The sequence below is a fragment of the Tubulanus polymorphus genome, chromosome 1, assembly GCF_964204645.1.
Source record: "Tubulanus polymorphus chromosome 1, tnTubPoly1.2, whole genome shotgun sequence".
Classification (NCBI taxonomy): domain Eukaryota; kingdom Metazoa; phylum Nemertea; class Palaeonemertea; order Tubulaniformes; family Tubulanidae; genus Tubulanus; species Tubulanus polymorphus.
In genome coordinates this window covers 25,454,016-25,476,494 of record NC_134025.1, presented here as the reverse complement: position 1 = coordinate 25,476,494, position 22,479 = coordinate 25,454,016, and the positions used below count along the sequence as shown (strand labels likewise).

At 36.1% G+C, this 22,479-nt stretch overlaps 5 protein-coding genes across 5 annotated transcripts; 4 read left to right on the top strand and 1 right to left on the bottom strand.

Annotated features, from left to right (window-relative positions):
- The first annotated feature begins 906 nt into the window (after window positions 1–906).
- Window positions 907–1,604, top strand: LOC141914740 (ciliary microtubule inner protein 1-like). The gene is made up of 3 exons (XM_074806027.1): window positions 907–947; window positions 1,064–1,148; window positions 1,350–1,604. Exons 1-3 carry the CDS (start codon window positions 907–909, stop codon window positions 1,602–1,604), a joined length of 381 nt encoding a protein of 126 aa, XP_074662128.1.
- Window positions 1,605–3,170: 1,566 nt separating this feature from the next.
- LOC141904578 (nuclear migration protein nudC-like) lies at window positions 3,171–5,429 on the bottom strand. Its single transcript, XM_074793193.1, has 10 exons — window positions 5,327–5,429; window positions 5,036–5,113; window positions 4,596–4,814; window positions 4,335–4,385; window positions 4,133–4,258; window positions 3,989–4,057; window positions 3,782–3,907; window positions 3,590–3,673; window positions 3,388–3,506; window positions 3,171–3,281 (listed from the first exon to the last, which is right to left on the bottom strand). The coding sequence occupies exons 1-10, from the start codon at window positions 5,396–5,398 to the stop codon at window positions 3,230–3,232; spliced, it is 996 nt and encodes a 331-aa protein (XP_074649294.1). The 5' UTR covers window positions 5,399–5,429; the 3' UTR covers window positions 3,171–3,229.
- Window positions 5,430–5,654: 225 nt separating this feature from the next.
- On the top strand, window positions 5,655–12,002 carry LOC141915176 (26S proteasome regulatory subunit 10B). Its single transcript, XM_074806644.1, has 2 exons — window positions 5,655–5,726; window positions 10,575–12,002. Exon 2 carries the CDS (start codon window positions 10,641–10,643, stop codon window positions 11,817–11,819), a length of 1,179 nt encoding a protein of 392 aa, XP_074662745.1. The 5' UTR covers window positions 5,655–5,726; window positions 10,575–10,640; the 3' UTR covers window positions 11,820–12,002.
- Window positions 12,003–13,193: 1,191 nt separating this feature from the next.
- LOC141915254 (uncharacterized) lies at window positions 13,194–15,633 on the top strand. Its single transcript, XM_074806759.1, has 10 exons — window positions 13,194–13,207; window positions 13,284–13,383; window positions 13,460–13,576; window positions 13,657–13,751; window positions 13,841–13,962; window positions 14,052–14,275; window positions 14,516–14,626; window positions 14,707–14,763; window positions 15,048–15,160; window positions 15,248–15,633. The coding sequence occupies exons 2-10, from the start codon at window positions 13,332–13,334 to the stop codon at window positions 15,404–15,406; spliced, it is 1,050 nt and encodes a 349-aa protein (XP_074662860.1). The 5' UTR covers window positions 13,194–13,207; window positions 13,284–13,331; the 3' UTR covers window positions 15,407–15,633.
- Window positions 15,634–17,962: 2,329 nt separating this feature from the next.
- LOC141914732 (RAC-gamma serine/threonine-protein kinase-like) lies at window positions 17,963–21,135 on the top strand. The gene is made up of 11 exons (XM_074806015.1): window positions 17,963–18,035; window positions 18,127–18,252; window positions 18,326–18,437; window positions 18,524–18,613; window positions 18,726–18,861; window positions 19,021–19,083; window positions 19,152–19,343; window positions 19,427–19,552; window positions 20,476–20,690; window positions 20,802–20,889; window positions 20,969–21,135. Exons 1-11 carry the CDS (start codon window positions 17,963–17,965, stop codon window positions 21,047–21,049), a joined length of 1,302 nt encoding a protein of 433 aa, XP_074662116.1. The 3' UTR covers window positions 21,050–21,135.
- The last annotated feature ends 1,344 nt before the right edge of the window (window positions 21,136–22,479 follow it).

Below are 22,479 nucleotides of genomic sequence, written 5' to 3'. Positions count from 1 at the left end.
ATTTCTGGATATCTCATTTTAACGTGTATTTCAACGACAGATGTGTTTCCGAAATGTACGACCGACTAAACTGAATGAGTAAAAAATCCCTTTCAACAAATCCACCGCGGTTTTGACGTATAGATGAAAAGAAACTTGTGAAAAACATTGTCACCATCGCGTGATGAATGAAGAAAATAAAAATATTAGATAATATCGTTACAATAACAAGCTTAGGCGTGAAAGGCTGTTGTAAGCTGATATACCCAGAATTTTTCAAATCATATGTATATGTTCACCGATAAATCACCATACAAAAAACCTAAAAATCTTATTCATCGTAGAGTCACGTTCTCTTTTCAATAGCATAATATCAATTTTATGCTAATAAGGATGCTCAAATGTTGCGAATAACAACAATGTTACACAAAACTCAATATCTGACACAAACACAAACGTTGCCAAATTACCTATAAAGGAATAAAGGATATAACTGTGATAATGTTTATGCCAAGATTGAAGTCGAATCTTGACCCCGACTGAGCTGTTTCCATGACGACTGGGATACCTGGACCTCCTCTGATAATTTCATATTACAGCAATGTATTATCGCTATTATTCCAATATGTGGCCGATTATGCAATATTATATGCGCATATAAGCCACTCCCAGATATAAACGTACAATCTATCATTAAAACCTAATATATATTTTTTCATTTGAATAATATGTGGTAATCTTGGGAATGTGTTATTCTGTACTGGTATCCCTTATTAATGAAAACTCATTTTTGGAAAAAATTTTGAATCTTCAGTAAAAATCAGACTATTCTGACCGCATGAAAACGTAGTATGTACCCCAGTAACCTTAGTAACAGACATGTTGAGCGGTTTCCTGGGGGATAATGCTGTGTGAGGAGCGTCGAAAATGGGGAAACATCTGAATTTTGTGCACAATGATGAAATCTGGTAAACGTTAATGCTACTTCTGTTCGTTAGTCATTTTTTAGGACGGGAAACCTTTTGCCAATTCTAAAACTCGTTATATTAGAATTTCACAGTTTCTCAAAAAAAATTATTCGTAGGAAAGATCATGTTCAAACTGAAATGCAGTCTCAAATAAAAAAGTGGCCAGAAAAATGGGGATTTCTAACGGAAGAATATCGTAAGGTAGGTTTCTCTTCAAGAATTTATCATTATTCTACCGAAATTGTTTTGTTTCTGTCATAACCAGGGCCGTACCTAGCCTATTTAAAGTTGTTTTTTTAGGGGGGGGCCGAAAAAGGGCAATTGGGTATAATATTTGCAAACAGGCCACTCTTCCAAAATTTCGGGTAGGTACGGCCCTGCTTACACAATCGTTAATTCTAGATGAACAGAATACTACAAGGAAAGCCACCAACTCCACGACCGTCTTCTGGACAGAAATGCACGTCAACGATTCCGCTGAAACTACCCCCAATAAATCAGCGAAATGTCACTCGTTTCCCGCAAACTACAGCGCAAGAGATAGGCTGGAAATCGACTTGTCCCCCGAAAAATTTTAACAAATGGGGCCAAACAAGACGAGCTACTAGAACGGGTTTGCTGAAAATGTTTAAATGGCCTAGGGAAGGGATTGAATAAAATGTCATATTTTCTCCAAAATACTACCTTTCCAGCTGCTTTCATAGTCAATAAACTTTCGTTATGATATACATGATATGTCACTTTTTTATACCCTCCAAAATCATTTGTGTCGATTCATTAGTTTTCATGTCGGTTTATCTTAAATTGGGGTTCGAACCTCTTGTATGCTCTCACGCGGATTTGTTGCCTAGATACACGAACGCGTAAACTTCCGGGTTCGTTTTACTTCCGCGTTGGTTTTATTTGTGAAGTTTTATTACCGTAAGTATACAGTATATGGGAGTGTTTATTACGATTATCATGCTTAATTAACGTAACTTATCCTTGGAATATAATCAATGTAGCCCTAAATTTACTTATGAAACGCTTTTACGTGGAAAAATATATTATCATATTGCTTCATTTGCAAAATTAAACCAACAAAAATGAATGAATCTTTCTAAGACACACAATGCAATAATGTGTCTTTAACTGTCTTTCACTTAATCCGTCAGCCTGTTTGTGACAACTTTTAATCAAAACCTCCCAAAATGGCATCTGGAATAAACGAACATAACATGGCGAGAAGGAAAGAAACATTTTTGCTGAGAAAGGCCCATTATCAAAAACAGATGGAGGTGAGTTTTGGATGTAACTGGTGTCACTCATTGATAAGATGTACCTACATGTTGTGGTTTATTCTTTACTCTGTAAAATTTGTGCATATTTGAACAGAAAGCAATGAAGGAAAGAGAACAATCTATGCAAATTGATGCCATTTTGAACAGCAACAGACCTAGATCTTTCGGACCGAGTCACCCAAATAATGTTGATCAGTAAGTCAACCTTCGTTCGTCCTTTACATACTGGTAAACCATGGTGAACATTTATGCTGAATCGTGAATTGATTCTTCATTTCAGACAAAGGCGAAAAGAATCCGCACAACTCCAAGATTACTCTGCCAAAATACCACAAAGATTCAATGTAAGACTTTTTTCTAACTTTTGGACCTAAAGATTCAGATGAAACTAACTCTGCACTTGCTTGATTTGATATAAGTGTCAAATTCTCGTTTTTTCTTGCAGTCGAGTGATTATCTGAAACAATGGTGAAATGAATTCAATATTTTTGATGACGAGGCTTTACATTTTCTTGATGTGTGTGTTCAACAACTGCCGCTAAAGCTATTCAGTCTAGAGTTGGTTTTCTGATGTTATTTTCCTGTAATTATCAAATATTAGATAAAAATTAAATACACAACACTTCGCCGATTGCTGAAGAAAATAAATAACTGCTGAAATTTCTGAAACTGCTTTTTTTCTCATATTATGAGTGTGTAAATCTGATGATTTGAATGTAGTGATTTTTAAATTTGTTTTATTGCCTTATTGAGTGATAGACATTTTTGTTGAGAATTTTGTAAATAAACGATTTTCAATTGCTTGAATCATATCATCTTGAGTTTATCATTTTTGGAATTCTCAGCAAATAAAAATACCATTAGATTTTCCATCCAATGAAATGCCCCAGTAGAAAACTTAGCAAACCAATCAACAAACAGGTTAACTAATACGTTTAAAAATGTAACATACAGTACTTTATTTGCTCAGCACAGCTTTGAACATTCAATTCACAAGCGATTTTAATTGAATTTTGTTTGGGAGAAGTCCATTTCTGGGTGCTGTGCCATGAACCTATAATAATGTGAAAAGGATTTCAGTTACCAGAACATTGCAGATCAGTAAAATAACTCTCAAAATTATATCTTATATTTGTGAAAATCAAGCAAATATGACTCACTTTTTCAACATGTCTTGCTTTTTCTGTTCATCGGATGTTGGCTTTCCCATTTCTTTTTGCCTCTGATCAAACATCATCTTTTCAACCATACCACGAGTTTCATCATCCAAATCTGAGAGCTGAAGACAAGGTATTCAAAATTGATATAAAAATGTCACACCATACTTTATGACTGGCCCACAAATCGTTTGGATTTTCTTACCTTTGAATTTTCGGGCTGTACTTTCTTTGTATTTATAACTGGATCAGTTGTAATAAGTCGGTCCCACCATTCCATCTTGTTCACCTGCACATGAAGAACCAAAACATAAATGTGTAGTAACAGACTTTATAGTTTAAAACAACTAAAAAGATAATTTGTTGGTGACTTGTCTGTTGTATTAAACTTGAGTACCTTTTCAAATGTGATGTGGACTAGCTTTTTGTCTATGATCAACCAGTTACACTCTTCCACTTTCACAGGCTTATGTAATTCACAATCTATCACTGCTGGTTTTCCATTTAACTTCACTGATAAATGCTGCAATAGATTGTTCAAAATGTATTCCCAACTCGTTATAGTTACTTCATTGTGAAACTCCTTCAAATTGATAGAACATACCTTCTTTTTTATTTCAATTGCTAAATCTTTGCTTCTCAAAGGGAATGGTACATTGAATGGAATCTTGAGCTAAAATTAAAAAAAAAAACCATTTGAAAGTAATTCATATTCAAACTTCACTCGAAATACAAAAAGAGAACTCACGTCAACTTCTTGTAATGTTTGGGTCCAACTGTAATGTTCCAAATCAGCACCATTTCCAGAATTTGGCTTCATTTTCTTCTTGTCTTCTTCGGATTCTTCATCACTTCCTTCACCGTTTTCAGCAGCCTAAACCACACACAGATAAATTGATTATTCAATCAATACTCCCGCGCTACAAGAAAATAAATACCAGATAACCTACCTTTTCTTTGTCTTCGGGTTGTTTTGAAGACGGCATTTCACCCTTTTTCTCCTAAAATTCGTTAGATGAAAAAAAAAGATGGCAAGATTACAGAAAATGAAAGGATGTCATTATCTTAAATGATCCCAAATAAGATCATGAAAACATTTTCATCAGTTGTTTCCTACAATAGAGATTTCTAAGTTATCTTAACGTATTCTATGGCGCTTACTAAAACAGTACACAAATGCAGTTCTTCCTTTCGATAGAATTCATACATACAGTGTCAATCTCTTTCTGTAATTTTTCTGCCTCCTCATCAGTTAATTCAACAATTTTCGCTTCTTGTTTTTTTATCTCCTCATATCTCTGTTGTTCCTTTTCCGCTTCTTTTTGAATTCTTTCCTTCCTCCTTCTTTCTGCTGCCTCACGTTCTGCACGTTCTTTCGCGGCTCTTTCTTTTGCAAAGGATTCATATTTCTTGAACTTCTCGTTGATAAGCTGAAAGATAGCAGGAATGAGCTACAAAGCAATTGACCCGTTTAGACGTTATGTGTAATTTTCTTTAGAAAATATTAATCTCAGCCACTTAAGAATGCCTTAACCCAGTGAAAGAAGCAGTCCATCAGATGAATGACTTAAGATGAAGGAAAATCAAAGGCCCTAATTGGTTTCGGTTTTGAGTGAAAAGGTGACTAGATTGAAAAGGGATTTAATATTACCTTCTCAGCTGCATTCTCATCACCACCGACATAGAAATCAGTCTTTCTTGCAAGAAAATTGAAAAGTACATCCAATAACTGAAAAAATGAAGCGTTACGAATTGGGTTAACTTACACTTAACTGGCAAGCGAGTACGAAGTGGGTGGAAGCGAAGAGCGAGGATCGGAATGCGAAGCAATTGAACTCCTCTTCATTCGTATATTTACAGAGGTCGTCGTCGAATGTATAACTTTTTTTACCACTTCCATAAATACCTGGTATGTTATGAAACACTTTAAATAGTTATTTACCTCCTGGACACCACCTTCGCACTGTTGGGCCATGCCCAACAGCATAGCGTCGAATCTTTCGGCGGACGCCATATTTTTTGAAAGATAATTTGTTACGCATCAACTGTAGTCAAATATTCGGAATCAATTCAATTATTTCTTTATTTACCATTTTCACAAAATAGAACACGAGTTCAGTCCAACAAAGAAAAGTAAAAAACTGCTTAGGTACACAGGAAGAGAAAAAGGAAAATTAAGTAAGGAAGCAGCATAGCTTTAACTGTACGTAGGTAAGGCTGAAATTCAAAATTGTTACACCTGTGACAAATGGTAAACATATTTGCTTTGTGAAGCCATTGCTACATTACTCAGCTAAATATTTTTTTGGATTGTCATCAAAATCAGGAATCATCTGTCAAAGGTGTGTGTATTAATATACAATAAACAAAAGGTTGAAAGCCTGTTTTGGTCGATGGCTAGTGACGTCATCAAGATCGCCTTTTTGTTACTCCCAAAGCTAAACAACTCACTTTTAACGGTTAACCGCTGAATTTGAATTTGCTGTCAAGTGTATTCTTGCTGGCTGTTGATTAAAAGATTGTGAATCATGTTTTCCGAACGTGTTAAGCTTGTCTCCGGACCAGTTGGTGGTAATATTGGTTTGAAAAAAGAGGTAGATTGCAAGATTATAAAAAACTCACTGGGTAACACTAGTGAACGCCGCGAGCATCGCCATCGTGCACGGTGGTGCAGGTCGCGACCGCGCGGCGGCAGGGCTTTTTAATTTTGGCTTTTGCCAGTTTTGGAGTCTTGTTATTGCCACCATGGCCACGTTACCACCACACTCACATTGTCGCTAAAATATGTCTTTAAATTGAATTTGTGAAAACAATTTTTCAAAACTGGCCATCTAGGTTTTTTAATACCTTGATCTCTTCTTTACTCTGTGAGCTTTTTGGAGCCTGACTTTCCTTTACTAAGCAGAGATGATATGACGCTTGGTCCATGACTATAAGGGAAGGTTCCTCTAATGCTGGAATCAATTGGTCCTCGAGCCATGTTTCGAATATGTCTCCTGAAAAGCACATAGAATATGATTAGTTGCGAAATTGATGATTGATGTAGGCTGTAGGCGATCAGCATTTTTCATACGACTATTAGAGAGTGATATTTTTGATGGGTATACTTTTTTGAGATATCAGTTGTCACACAATCAGAGCAATTTATGCTATGGAAGGGCTGGCTGCTCAAAGGTTGTTTTAAATCAACTTTTGAGCAACCGGCCCTTGGGCCTAGTTTCACAAAAGTTTCGGCTCAACTCCAGAACAGGTAAAAGTAGATCTGCGCAGAATCTAATCACAGCGGACTGGTATTTGAAATTAATCCGCATGGACTGTATTCGACTGATTCTAACCGTCGACCGATTTTACTCGTCGACAATGTCTACAATCCTAAATGTCGACCGATTCTACTCGTCGACAATGTTTGCAACCCTAATTGTTGACCAATTGTACTCGTCGACAATGTCGACAACCCTGATTGTAGACCATTTTTACTCGTCGACAATGTCTACACACCTGATTGTAGACCATTTTTACTCGTCGACAATGTCTACAACCCTGATTGTCATCCGATTCTATTCGTCGACAATGTCTACACACCTGATTGTAGACCATTTTTACTCGTCGACAATGTCTACAACCCTGATTGTCATCCGATTCTATTCGTCGACAATGTCTACAACCCTGATTTTCGACCATTTGTACTCGTCGACAATGTCTAGAATCCTGATTGTCGACCGATTTTACTCGACAATCAGGGTTGTAGACATTGTCGACGAGTACAAATGGTCTACAATCAGGGTTGTAGACATTGTCGACGAATAGAATCGGATGACAATCAGGTGTGAAGACATTGTCGACGAGTAAAAATGGTCTACAATCAGGGTTGTCATGTTTTCAACGAGGACAATAATTCAAACTTAACCAATAGGACCTTTACCAGATATTTACCACCAAAACTGACTGAGCTAGGCAATCTGATATGCTCTGAAGCCAAGTTGAAATAGACATTAATATGGATATTGAAAACAAAGACTTAATAATATTTACCATCCATTTGGTGATGATAATCTCCAGAACCATTTTTTGCTTCAAAAACCAGGTTTGCACCTGGCACAAAGCCATTTCGACTTCCTGCATCTAAAATGATTAGGCGTGCACCTTTACCATTTTGCTCTACTCGTCCGCAATCCTTACATGGTGGATGGGAAAAGTTGGTCATTCCTTTTTCCCAATTTTCTGTCCATTCGCCTGTTGAAGATAATAGTGATTCCAGGTTTAAAAACAGGTAACATACAATGTACTTTGTCTTAGCAGAGATAAGATGCATGTGAAAAATATGGGGAAAAAATTTCTGAAAACTTAATTTTTGTATGAAAATTTTTTTTCGAACATTTTTGCCTGGTAATTTCTTTATACAGTCAACCCCGATATACCGCCCTCCCATTTACTGCCATCCCCGCCTTCTGCCAGGTTTTCTCAATGTAATATCTCATTACCAATACATAGTAATACACCCCCGATACACCCCCTATATTCTCTATACCGTCAATATTGTTCTGCATCGATGTGGGCAGTATATCGTGGGGGTTGACTGTAGTTTTACTTGTAGGCTGTATATGTTCTTCTATCTGTGGGCTCTAATGCTAAGTTATTCTACTATTCAACACCCCCTGGTGACCATATAGAATAACTAAGGCTAAAAAAAATTGATACCTTGTTTCTCCGCTCTGCTGAGCTTAAATGTTGACCCGGCCGGCCGCCTATCTACTTTATACATTACTTTTTTAAAAATCGTGATCAATTTTACCATAACAGACCCGGCCGCTATAGAAATGAACTGTTTACAAAATTTATTATATATTAATTAAATATGCCGGCCACCTATCTACCCTATACATTACTTTTTTTTAAATCGTGATCAATTTTACCATAACAGACCCGGCCGCTATAGAAAAGAACTGTTTATAAATTTCATCATATTTTACAAAAATGACCCGGCCGCTGCGGAGAAACAAGGTATCATTTTTGTTTAGCCTAACTAAAAAGTTTGTAGGCCTATTGTATGATTTTCTATAGGCCTGAATGTATATATTTACTCGATTTTATATAAGGTTAAGAAGCAATGTATATGCACTGGTGTTTATAGTGCTCTATTTCAGGTTTTCTCTTTCAGGAAAATATATTTTGTGAATAGATTACCGCTTGATTTTTTATGTTACAGGTTACTGCAAAATCATCAGTTATTGTGATGCGTGCCGATGTCTCTGGATGATTCTGACCATGTCTAGAACTTCAACATCCTTGACTTATCATCAATTGGCAGCAGTATACATACATGCATGTTCAGAGAGTGTATGAAGAGAGTGTATGGACACATCAACCTCGGTTCAAGGCTGTCCCTGATTAAATTGTATAATCCATATATAATATACATATAGATTGGTCCCATTTTAACTTACTCAACCGCTTGAATGTCTTGTTTGTTATTCGTAAATTTTCACTTATTCATTGATTGTTTCTGTAGAATTTTATATGTGATATATAAACGTGGAAAACCAGGGCCCATTGCACTAAGAAAGACACTTGACATTTTTTTGGGACAGATCTTTCTATATGTTTATGTCCTCGAGGCATCTGAAGTTAAGAAAATTCCCTTTGAAAACTGGAAATGACATAATGAAATAAGTTGTGGAATGTTTAAATTCGACAAAATGAATGTATTTTGCATTCCTAAGGCCCTATATATTTACTGCAGTTAGTCCTGTATGTCTTTTTTATCGCAATTTACTGTGGTTTATTCCTGTTTGTCCTGTATGTCTTTGTGATCGCGATCGCAATTCATTGGTTGCATTGTTTACTGTTAGTCCTGTATGTCTATCGCAATTAAGTTAGTCCTGTATGTCCTGTATGTCTTAGTTAATCGCAATTCATTGGTTGAATTGTCTACTGTTAAAGCTGTATGTTCTGTATCTCTATCGCAATTTCATTGGTTGCATTGTTTTACTGTTAAAGCTGTATGTTCTGTATCTCTATCGCAATTTCATTGGTTGAATTGTTAACAGACCTCTGTGTACATGTAAAAATAATTAAGGTTCTGACAACAGGTTTGTAAAGTAATCAGCTATCTGTTTTGTCTATCGTTGCTTAAATTGTTAACTGTTGTTTTAGAGTTCTGTATGTCTTTGTCGATCATTTTGTCTGCACTCAGGGGCGGATCCAGCATTTTGAAGGGGGGGGGGGCAAATGAAAGCAACAACAGATGGCTATAAGCCATTCCAGAGCAAGCACCGATTACGCGAAGACCCTCCCTAAACATTTTTTGGAAAATAGATGCAAGCAGGTGCATTCTGAGCATTACTTAATAGAAAGATTTCATTCGGTTTTTAGTCAGTAACGCATAGATTTGCGGCTACATCGGTAATAAATAGAGGGTCGGATCCGCCACTGAATAGCTATTGTTTTGTGTAGGATTGTATCTGTGAATTAAGTAAAGTTACTTACTCCAGTCTGATGTTATTGCTTATTGCTCGTATTTTATTGTTTTAAGTGTGCGAATATTTGTCCTAGATTTATGGAGATCAGGATGACGAGGGTTCAATTTGAACCAACAAATAAACAAAAACATTCAAACCTCAAATTAATCCGTTTACTTGTCTTTATTTTTGGGGAACATTTTTTTACCTAGTTCAGATTTGATAACACAGTAGTCGCTTGTTCCAAAGCGATGTGCCGTTGAAGACAGACCTGAAGGTCTTTGCCGACAGCGATGCTATCCAGGATTTCAAAGGATGTGAAGAAGGTGCATCTTCGACAACCATAGTTTGCAGTTTTAACAATTTAAAACAATAGATTCATTAACAACTTAAAATTTAAAGGTTTAGTGGACTCATGTTTAACCAGGGCAGGGATTTCTCGCAACCGTACATGATATATACATACACTAGCAGTAAATACAATGTACTTCTAACCCTTATAAAACTTAAACTATTATTAGTTATTTTACAATTATTAAATGGCAACGTTTAAATGCGATGTGCGCTCAGAGCGGCCGTAGTGATTTTGGCGTATTGTGGGATTCGAACCGCTCGGAATTTGTACTAGTGACGTCACTCGCCATCGACCAAAACAGGCTTTCAACCTTTTGCACATTACTCAGCTAAATATTTTTTTGGATTGTCATCAAAATCAGGAATCATCTGTCAAAGGTGTGTGTATTAATATACAATAAACTATTTAATCGACTAGAAACCTCTCGCTTTTCGTAATTAACCATGGCTACTGTCGATACCGTGCGTGAAAAAGCTCTAACCGACTATCGGAAAAAGTTACTCGAACATAAAGAATTGGAAGCTAGATTGAAAGAGATGAGAGAGCAATTGAAAGACTTAACAAAGCAATACGATAAGTCTGAAAATGATTTGAAAGCTCTTCAAAGTGTCGGGCAAATAGTAGGCGAAGTGCTGAAACAGTTGACGGAGGACAAGTTCATCGTGAAAGCTACGAACGGCCCTCGTTATGTCGTCGGTTGCAGAAGACAGATCGATAAAGCCAAGCTGAAACCAGGCACTAGAGTTGCTCTAGATATGACCACCCTTACGATCATGCGTTACCTGCCTAGAGAAGTTGATCCTCTCGTTTACAACATGTCGTCCGAAGATCCCGGCGATATCAGCTATTCACAAGTCGGAGGTTTAGGCGAACAAATCCGTGAACTGCGGGAAGTCATCGAATTACCACTGCTCAACCCGGAGTTGTTCCAGAGGGTCGGTATTACTCCGCCTAAAGGATGTCTGCTTTACGGTCCACCTGGTACCGGTAAAACCCTTCTTGCGCGAGCCGTCGCTTCTCAACTGGAGGCCAATTTCTTGAAAGTCGTTTCAAGCGCGATCGTCGACAAATATATCGGCGAGAGCGCTCGACTTATCAGAGAGATGTTCGGCTACGCACGCGATCATCAACCGTGCATCATATTCATGGATGAGATCGACGCCATCGGAGGCCGGCGTTTCTCCGAGGGTACGTCCGCCGATCGTGAAATCCAGAGAACCTTGATGGAACTGCTCAACCAGATGGACGGTTTCGACGCACTCGGTCAAGTGAAGATGATCATGGCGACGAACCGCCCGGACACGTTAGATCCCGCTTTGTTACGGCCAGGTCGACTCGACAGAAAGATCGAAATCCCCCTGCCTAACGAGCAAGCGCGAATGGACATTCTTAAAATCCATGCGGCACCGATTGCTAAACACGGCGAAATTGACTGGGAAGCCGTTGTTAAGTTATCCGATGATTTCAACGGCGCCGATTTGCGTAACGTCTGTACAGAAGCCGGTATGTTCGCTATACGCTCCGAGCGCGACTACGTCATCGATGAAGACTTTATGAAAGCGGTACGAAAAGTGTCCGACAACAAAAAACTCGAATCGAAATTGGATTACAAACCAGTCTAAACTCGATTGGTTTGAATAAAACACTAAATGTTTATTCTGTTCATATTAGTCCGTGCATTATCATAAATCTAAGCGAGCGTTTAAGTAATGAAGAGACTTGTTTCTGTGGTTTCAAAAACATGCATTGTTGTGTATCCTGTATGAATTAATTCCAGTTATTTGTAGCAATTAAATTATATTATAGCTGAAAATGTTTTGTTGTCCTATTGGTTTTTATCAGTGGATTCATTCACGTGAAAGGAGTTTCTGTTTTTGTGTCATATGTGGAAATGCAATAAGAATGCAACAAAAAAACTAATAGTTGATACATGTACAGTATACTCTGCTCGACTCTGATCCAATTAACTCAGATGAATACTGGTAACCATTCAATTCTGATGTTTGTTGAAATTTTTGGGACACTACGATATACTTAATACCCAATCGGAGTCTACTGTGTAACAGACCAAAGTCTTTGAAACATGAGAAAATGTTATGAATTTTCTGGCTTATGAATTCTTAGGGATATCTATATGATCTCTGAAGTTAGAAGTTCCAATATTTAATTGTTCCAATATTTAATTGATAACGATGTAATCGGCTCTGTGCATGTGGTAATCGGGAAAATATTATTTCAGAGTTGTTGCATAAGATAATTCAATTGGTAAGTTTCATTTAAAGTATTTATCCCTTCTCAATATTCTTAGACCCCTTGCACTCCGTGTCTTGTCTTCAAAATTTTCCACACCAAACATCTGAAGTCCATGCATGCAAGCACTATCTTTTTCTCCCCTAACTATTCATATATTTTATTCTACTTACTATTCATATATGTACAGTCAAACCCCAAAATACCACCCACATTGGCAATGTATGATTTTGGCGGTATATCAGAAGATAATTTAAACTAGTTCCAACACAACAAAAAAATCTGGCATTGTTGGGGGTGGTAGCTGGTTGACTGATCTGGTCTGCAATTTCATGTTTATTCAAATTTAGTATAGTTTATTCAAATAGTTTTTTTATCTTTGAATTACAATAGGAACCACCACAATAGGCTAATGTGAAATGGATCAAATAATCAAGTTAAAGGAAAAACGAGATTTCGGATCATTTCATTCTTCCAATGTTGAAGAACTGATACATTTATCCGAGGTAAGCATTTAATTGCATTTTGACCTTATATTTGCAAACATCAATTTCAGAATTTTCATAAAATTTTGAATCGTTTTTAGGATGAATATGAACCCCCATTCAGACCTATCCCGGTGAAAGATGTTGCCTATGCTGCAAACTTATCTTTTGGTAAAGAAATCAAAATGAGATGTTTCTATTTGGAGCCAGAATTTTGTTTTGTAAATCACGGTGCTTTTGGAGCTGCTCTAAAACCTGCAGTTGAAGATGCTCAGGTGAGAATTTTTCTGTAACCTTGATAAACTTGGATATTTGAATATACTTATCATTCTACTAACGGTTTTTTTAAAGGCCTGGCAAATCTATGCAGAACGACAACCACTGAGGTTCATCGATAGAATGGTTCTACCCCTCGTAGTACATACTACGAGAAAACTGTCGAAATTAATAGGTAAATTATTTCATTCCTTATGTGTATTGTGCAGTTTACGCATTCGATTTAGTTTGATGAACTTATTGATTTCAAGGCTGTGACGCGAGTGATATTGTTTTGGTGCCCAATGCAAGTACTGGAATGAACGCCGTCATAAAAGATCTTGATTTCACATCTGAGGATACGATCTATCATCTAAACATCGCTTACGGTAATTACATGTCCTGGTAATATTACCCCATTGGTGATATTACATCCCCAAAAAATTACTGAATATCATCTTTTTGATAGGTGGAGTTAAGAAGATGCTAAAGTATATATGTTCAAAAACTGGCGCACGAATCCAAGTTGAAAGAATTGATTTTCCTATTGAGAGCCAACAAGAGGTAAAAACTAAAGAGCTATGGTATATACATGCAGACTATGGAAATTGTCTTCGTTTGTAACTTAGTGTTGCTTAAAAATTGCTTTTCAGATAGTAGATCTTGTGGAGAGAACTCTGAAACCTGGAACTAAAATTGCCGTATTCAATCATATTCCAAGTAACATTCCTGTCATCCTGCCCATTAAAGATTTGATACATATCTGTCGTCAAAGGTATTATTTTCAAAGTTCATGATGAATGGTTATCAGTAAATTACTGGGAAAAAACGGCACATAATATTCTTGTGTATTTTTGTATTCAGAGGTGTGCGTGTTCTGATAGATGGAGCCCATGCTTTGGGTACACTCCCTTTAAATTTACACGAATTGAACCCTGATTACTATATTTCGAACTGTCACAAATGGTTTTGCTCGAGCAAAGGCTGTGCTTTTCTGTACGTAGCGAAGGAACATCAGAATTCCACGCACGCTCTGGTAACATCCGCTGGATATGGATCAGGTTTCACCTCTGATTTCATTTGGGCTGGTAAGAAATATAGGAGACTACTGCCTGTAGTGATATCGCGTGGTATACAGTAATCCGTGGAAACTAGTGGAATAATTAGAGTTTTTATATCCCTACTGTTACTGTTTTTCAATGTGAAAAAATCCGGTAACGTATTGCAGATATTCTACTGTGCATGTTTATTCATGAACCATGAGGAATTAGATAATGAATTGTAGTCAACTACGTGTATGTCTGTTTATTTATGTGTATATGTTACAGGTCTGAAGGATGTGTCCCCTTTTCTGTCTCTGCAAACTGTGATCGACTTCTGGGAAGCAATTGGTCTCAACAAAGTGATGACGCATAATCATTCGCTAGCTATTGAAGCAGGTAATTCAAATCGGTTGTTCTTGTTGTCTTCATAGTCAACTGAACGATATAAACGTACATTCGTTTTTTTTTCGTTTCAGCGCGTCTGCTTGTTAAAAACTGGCGAACGCAGCTCATCGCTCCGGAGGAAATGTTTGGTAAGGAAAAATAATAATACCTGTTAAAACTCATGTAATACGGTAGACTCAGCCAATGATGGTAGTAGCGCCGGGACCAGGAAAATCTGACCGCTATAGATAAATACTGATATAGATGTTCGAATTTTTTTACATTGGAAAAAAGTAGGGAAAGAAAATCTTTTTATTATCCTACCGGTTTGAACGGATGACAGAATGGACCGATACTACTACAGGCGGATGCTACAGAGGAGTATGATTGCTACAAGCTTGGCAATGAATCCATTTATATTCCATTTCAATAGGTACGATGGTGAATGTGCAGATTCCTCGCAAGATCTATGAGAATATCAAAGAGGTTTCATATGAACACGCTGAATATATAGGAGATCAACTTCATTATAGATTCCAAATTGAAGTATGTAGAACTAGTTGATATGCTACATGTGCGATGAAATACATTCAATGTTGTTTATTGGTTCTGATAATATTTTCAATTTTGCAGGTTCCGTTTAAAGTTATCAATGGGGAAATCTACGTACGAATATCAGCTCACGTGTATAACGTTATAGAGGATTATGAAGTACTAGCAGATGCAATAATTACTTTGATGAACGAAGATGCATTACATAATAAATTCATCCCTCTTAATCACATAAAGTAGGCTTGTATGGGTTAGTAACTCAGCAAATGTCTCAAAATTTCAAATTTCTGTTTAGATACATATTTCCTTTCCATATCTACTTTCAATCACTGAAATGTTAATTTGTGCAATGCTTTTACATATTTTCATATATGTTGTTGTAATTTATTTTTTGCAAATCATTTATAATCGCTAGAATGCTAATCACGGTCCGCTCTTTTACACATTAAAACAATTGATGTGGTCATAATTTGAAATTTGACGTTTGAAATAAATAAAATGGTAATACACATGTATTATATCAGAAACAATTAATTGTTTCATTCACTTTATCTGTTTATAAGGAGGATGCTCCATGCGACAGATGAGAAATTCAAACCAAGAATCAAATATCATAAAGTGGATTATGATATGGAGATCGAAGAGAATAATTAATTTGAGTCGATAGTGAAACTACTAAGATTTCACTAATCATCAATCATGACATAAATGGATTTAAAATATTCTAGCGAGATGACCTTATGTCAACGCTATACTTGACCCGGGACCTTCGCTAGTGTGAACTCATCCTCGCTTGCCAGGGGTCCGGTACCGTCCGTCCCACCGTGTTCGCGGAGCGTAGTGGGTTCGAATACCTTCTTGGCGGGTGAACCTGCACAGTTGCACGTAGGGTGAACGTAATTTACTATTCCCATGCCAGAGTATGAATATTTAATCCGATTAATGGATTATTTCACGCTCATTCGTGTCCATTCGCAGGTTTTTATTTCATGTCGCGACTAGAATACGTACACACATATAAGACGGAACTAGTAAGGAAATAATATACGATCATCGAAAATACTCGGAGATCCACACGATACTATACTATCACGATAGGTATGTATATGTAGTTGAAAAAAATCGATCAGAAATAGGATTAATCTCACAAAGACTGGGCAGGCAGAAAACATACGTAACAACAATATCTTTCAATTAATCCGTCAATTGAGGATGTTGCTATATGGTAAATTATTGGAAAGTTTTAGGCTAATTCTATTATGGTTTCGAGTTTTCGGGATATTAATGAGTTACCATTTAAAAGATTGTAAAATATTCCTATAACATATCAAAATACAGAATAAAACTCTCAGTTTTTTCTAGTAAATTAACTTGAATATGTATAGAATCTGGAAGTTACACAATCTCATCAATTTTTGGGGGATAAGAAACTGGCAGAATTTTCGTATTAGAGGCGATACTGTTTGAGAACACGTTTAAACACAATACGGGATACTGATCCAATGGTTTTCGATGAATGAGGAAAGTTGTTCCAAGTTAAAGGGGCTGATCACACTTTCACTGAGAATTTCTTTCTCAGTTGGTTGTGAATTAGTCTACTTTCAATGTACAAAACGGTTTCGAGTCTTATATTGGTGAAAATCATCATTTAATAAGAAATAATAAGTAAAATGAGTTAAGCAGTAGTGAATTCTTCAATTTAAAGACGATAGAGCACAATTGAAATTTAGTTATTGCCAGAAAAGGTAAGGATACCAACATTTTTGAAGATGGGGCAGTGTGATCCAAAAAGGCAGCTTTTAGTATTAGCCTGATTGCACATTTTGAAGTAGAATTGTTCTCGATTTGTATAGTCATTGCCCAAAAAAAAATTGTCATATTGTAGATGCGGTTAGAAATGATTCTATCGAAAACCGAAACGATTCGAAGACATTACATTATGTTTATTGAGAAAGGTCATCTGTTGAAGACCGAATTTCCCCCAAATCTTTGAAAATACCGGAATATATTAGAAATTGCTATTATTATTATAGAAATTGGACAACCATTATCGAAATTGCACTTTAGACTAAGATTGATTATGGGGTATGTAGATAAGAATTCAATTTCTCTTTGCTTTACATCTAGTTAGGTTGGTGTATCGGATTGATATGGAAAATATTTTGGATTTAGAATTTGGAGGCAATGGTAAAAATCCTAAGGGATTAGTCGAGTGTTTATGTTTTTATGTACATTTTGGAGACAAAGACAATACCGGGCTCAGTTCGTCACTGAGATGGAGTCTTACTTTACGGACAGAGTTAGCTAGAAGGCAATATTCGACGGTTAGGTTTCTTCACAAGATTTTCTTTCAACCGGAAAAAAAAATGTTCAAGCAAATATCCGTGTAGTGTAAATAATGGAAGTTTGGCCACATGTTTTGAATTAATTCTCGGATTACTGGTAATGTTGTAGTTGCCAATATCCTTTAATCCGTGTAATTCAAATGATAACCTGTATACTGCTGTTCACGTTCGATTGCATTAAACATGTATAAATATATAAAGGGATAATAAAGTCTTTTTAATCTATGTTGGTTCTCCATGAGAAGCCTTTGTTTGCGCTGTCGTCTTAGTTTTGATCAAACCTGTTATGTATCCCAAAATTCTGTTGTTTCTAGCTAAAAGGAGAGCGTACTGATAGTGTATATAGACGTATTAACTTGATGGTGATAATTTAGACTTGTTCGTCATAATTGCTTTAATTAGTTGAAATATTCCTAAAAAGAACGAGACGGACGAGGCTGAAATAAACACAATGGCGACAAATGAAGCCGTACTTCAAACACCACAACTTAAAACTATCAAAGAAGGTTGGCTAACTAAAAGAGGTGAGTTTTTCCTTATTATATATAATTTCAAATTAGTTTGGAATTTTCATTTCTTTAAAAAGGAAAAATGATTAAATTTGACATTTTTCAGGAGAGTACATAAAAAACATGCGTCCAAGATATTTTATTCTTAGGGAGAATGGAACCCTCTACGGATTCAAAGAAAAGCCTAAGCCAGGATCACTCGGTGAACCTTTAAATAACTTTTCAATCAAAGGTGAGGCTATTTCATTTAGGTAGTTTGAAGAATGGTCGTGGAGAATTTTCTATTGATTATAAATGTATTGCAGGATGCCATGTAATGAGAACGGAAAAGCCTAAATCAAATACATTCATCATCAGACTATTACAACTCACAACATATGTAGAAAGAATGTTCCATGTCGAAACAAGCCAAGAACGGTACTGTAGTATTCACATTTTTCAAATCGCATGTTGTCATATCCTCATTCATGCTATATCCTTATCAGCGAGCGTCTAATTTTCAGAGAGGAATGGATTCTAGCGATACAGAAAGTTGCTGATTCATGGAAAGCGCAGGAAAGAAATGCCAACGGGCAGATGAACAGTGAGGAACGACCAAAGTCTCCTGAATCTGAAGTGGTAGGCATTGATGACTGTTTAATAATTGCATCGATGAATTCAACATCAACGTCGATTAGATATTTCATTTCGATATTTTCGATTTTTTAAGTCGCTGGATAGCTTCGAAATGTTGAAAGTGCTGGGAAAGGGTGCATTTGGAAAGGTCATGCTTGGTCGAGAAAAGTCTACTGGTCATATCTATGCCGTAAAGCTACTGAATAAGTCAGCAATGTTCGGCGAGGTAGATATAGGTTTAATTTTGATTACCTTTATATACCTGTGGATATTCTTGTGACAGTCACAAATCCTTACTTTGTCTTAAGAATGGTTCGGAAATCAAAATTCTAACAATTTTAGTCTATCTGTCTAATCATCTCTATTCATCTACCATTTTACGTAGGATGTAGTTCCAGGTACATTTGCTAACAGTCGAATGTCACAGATAAGGCACCCGTTCTTAACAGTAGGTCTTTCAATTACTCGTTGAAGAATATATATTTCAATTTGCTTATATAGATATTGCTTTTTTAGGAATTGATATATTCGTTTCAAACTCAAGATCGATTGTGTTTCGTGATGGAGTACGTTAACGGTGGAGAAATATTCTTTCATTTATCTAAAGAGAAGGTTTTCTCAGAAGAGAGAACTCGATTCTACGGCGCTGAAATCATTTCCGCTCTAGGATATTTACACGACCACAACATCGTTTATAGAGACTTAAAGGTATATAAGTATCCGCTGGAATATCGCATTATTTATGTCCTTTTGTTTAATCTTGATGTTTTGAAATGTAATTCTTTTTCTAGCTTGAGAATATTCTGCTTGATAAGGATGGTCATATCAAAATAACCGATTTCGGGCTGGGTGAAGAAATAAGTTATGGAACCAGTACAGAAATACTCTGCGGTACTCCGGAATATCTAGCCCCAGAGGTAACAATTCCCTGATATGTGCTTCTTCGGTGGAACCTTTCAAAATCCAGTGTGGATCACCCGTTTAACCTTATTTTATAACTTATGTCCACGCAGAAACAACACAACAATCTATTTTCGTTTATGCAAATCCATATTTGATGGTATCGTTTAATTTTTCTCAATGCTTATATATCAAGACTTGGTTCGATTAACTAAAAAATACAAAGAATACATCTACTTAAATTTCAAGTTTAAAACACATAATTGTTACATAAGATATAGGCTATATAATACATGATTTCAATAGACAATCACTAATCTAATTATTCAAATAAAACATCGAATGCAGAATTAAAATATGAGTTCTCTATAGGCCTGTTTATTTCTTTTAAACATTTAATCTAACTCATTAATACAAATTACAGAACAATCAATTGATATATCAAAAAATCTAATAATTCTAGAATAAAACACATTCAGAATAAGATACCTAAAATCATAATTCAAAAGAAAAAAGTGAATATTTCTTACCGAGTTTTAGACTGATCTAGCTCTTCAACAATAATGCAATAATCCTGACACAACTTGCCCGTTTGATAATCTTTGCGGCAATGCCACTAAACCAGAATTCGTGTGATTTAAATATCAGGAAAGTACCCACATTATATGAGTAAAAATCACCAGTTTCCCCCTTAGATTTCTCTGTATGACTACTGCTTATTCAGGGAAAAGACATTTACAGAAGGACTTATCCAACAGGAACTCAACCACAGAAATGTCATTTCAGTGCTCAGTAATTACAACAAAGTTAAAATCCAATATATAAAATAAACTAGATATCGCTAAAATAAAACTAATACTACACATTTCTCAAAAAAACACCATCTATTATAAAAACATCGTTTTGACAGTCAACATCCATATTTGATCAACTATTGCAGGTATTGGATGATAATGATTACGGCCGAGCTGTTGACTGGTGGGGAACCGGAGTCGTTTTATATGAAATGATGTGCGGTCGTTTGCCATTTTACAACAGAGATCATGAGATTTTGTATGAATTGATACTCACTGAAGATGTAAAATTTCCCTCGAGACTCAGTGATAATGCTAGGAATCTCTTAAGCGGATTTCTTCGTAAAAACCCAAAGGAAAGGTTTGTAATTTTGTCTACTAACACATTGTGCTGCCAAAATGCTTTCCCGGATTGTTTCATCAAATAGGACGGGACATCAAATTATTCTTTTCATATATTATTTGTAATCAGATTGGGTGGTAGTGAAGAAGATGCCAAGGAAATATATGTCCATCCTTTCTTTGAGACACTTAACTGGGACGATATAAATCATAAGCGCGTAAGTTATTAAGATAAGAATTTTTATATTTCATATATCAGGCTAATTGGTATCATCATTCCAAACGATTTTATTACAGCACGACCCACCGTGGATTCCAAACGTTACCTCTTCAGTTGACGCAGTTACAGACGAGCTAGTACCCCTCACTCTGGAATGAAAAAATCAAGAGATGCCAATCCCTCATACTTTATCATCGATCGTGGAAGACACGTGAACGAAATATTGAGGATCGTTTAATTTCCACTTATTGGCACTATATTATTTCAAAAAGTTATGTGTTTTATTTTTTGTATATATATATATTTATATTCATAGCAAATTTGCTATTAATACAACGAAATATTCATTTAGTGAGGAACAGTCGTTTTCTTTTCTTTTCTTTTGCATTATGAATTGTACGTCATTCAAGAATGGAACGATAGATACGGATACGACATTATCCTTATTTTCAACACTAGGCTCGAACCCGGGACCTTTCTATAGTATTTGTATATGTATCTGCATCTATATCGTCCTATTGATAGCCACCATCTTGAAATGCTGTTTTGGTACATCACCATTAAATGCTAACCTACTACTCGCATGCCACTGTAAGAATATTACGTATATATAGTTGAGGAAGTTCATATGTTTGCCACTAAAAATGTATATAGGGGTAGGACTTGACGGTAAAGATCTTACACCATTACGACGTCGGGCAATGGATTTCAACTGTTATTCTCGTCGATAAACTGAAAGCCTGTTAAATGTATCATTTACCAAAATCCTGTAACAAATATAAACTGTATAGAACTGGTTTCAAGAGCCCGCTCTGATATGAAAGTCTTCTACGTAACTTGAGGTACCCGTGCCAATCGTCAGATTATAAACTAATTAAAAGTTAACCTGGATTGTTTAGTCGTGGCCATTCGTGTCCATATCGGCTTTTATATCCTGTCGCGACAAGAAATCGTACATATTTATAAGACATAACTAGAACGGTATTGTTAAAGAACTGATTATTTTCATTAAACACCTCTATTCTCAACGATTCAACCAATGAAATTTGAATTCAAATTCAAGTCCTTACTCGAATAGTGCAAAGCTTCACCAAGGAATAACGTTTTCAATCGACATTTGCCTTTTCCTAAAAGAATAGATTTAAAGGACATTCTTCTAGACAGGTATCTATTATGTTTTCATCAAACATGTATATACATTTTACCGTAATTTTTCCTAATAATGAAAGAATATTATGAAGCGAATTGCTCTAATTTCAATGAAGAATAAAGTTATAGAATTAATCCCACGAAGCTGTAGACCGGCATCCATGCCGCGTTCCAATCAGCAGATTTCCGGTGGAAAATGAGATGCCAGAAATTGTCATGATAATTCATCATCATTTATCAAAGAAATAGCAGAACAAACCTTTTTCTTGTTAGTGTCAATGGTGACAGAGACCACGGACAGAATTTGACAGGGGTATTAAGAAATTAAAAGGGCATAGCAAAAGCGGTTCCACAACTAGGGGGACCAGGGGGCTAGTCTAAATTGTTTGAGGTGACCTCAAAAATGTTTAGGAATAAATTTTTATAAAGAAATATGAAT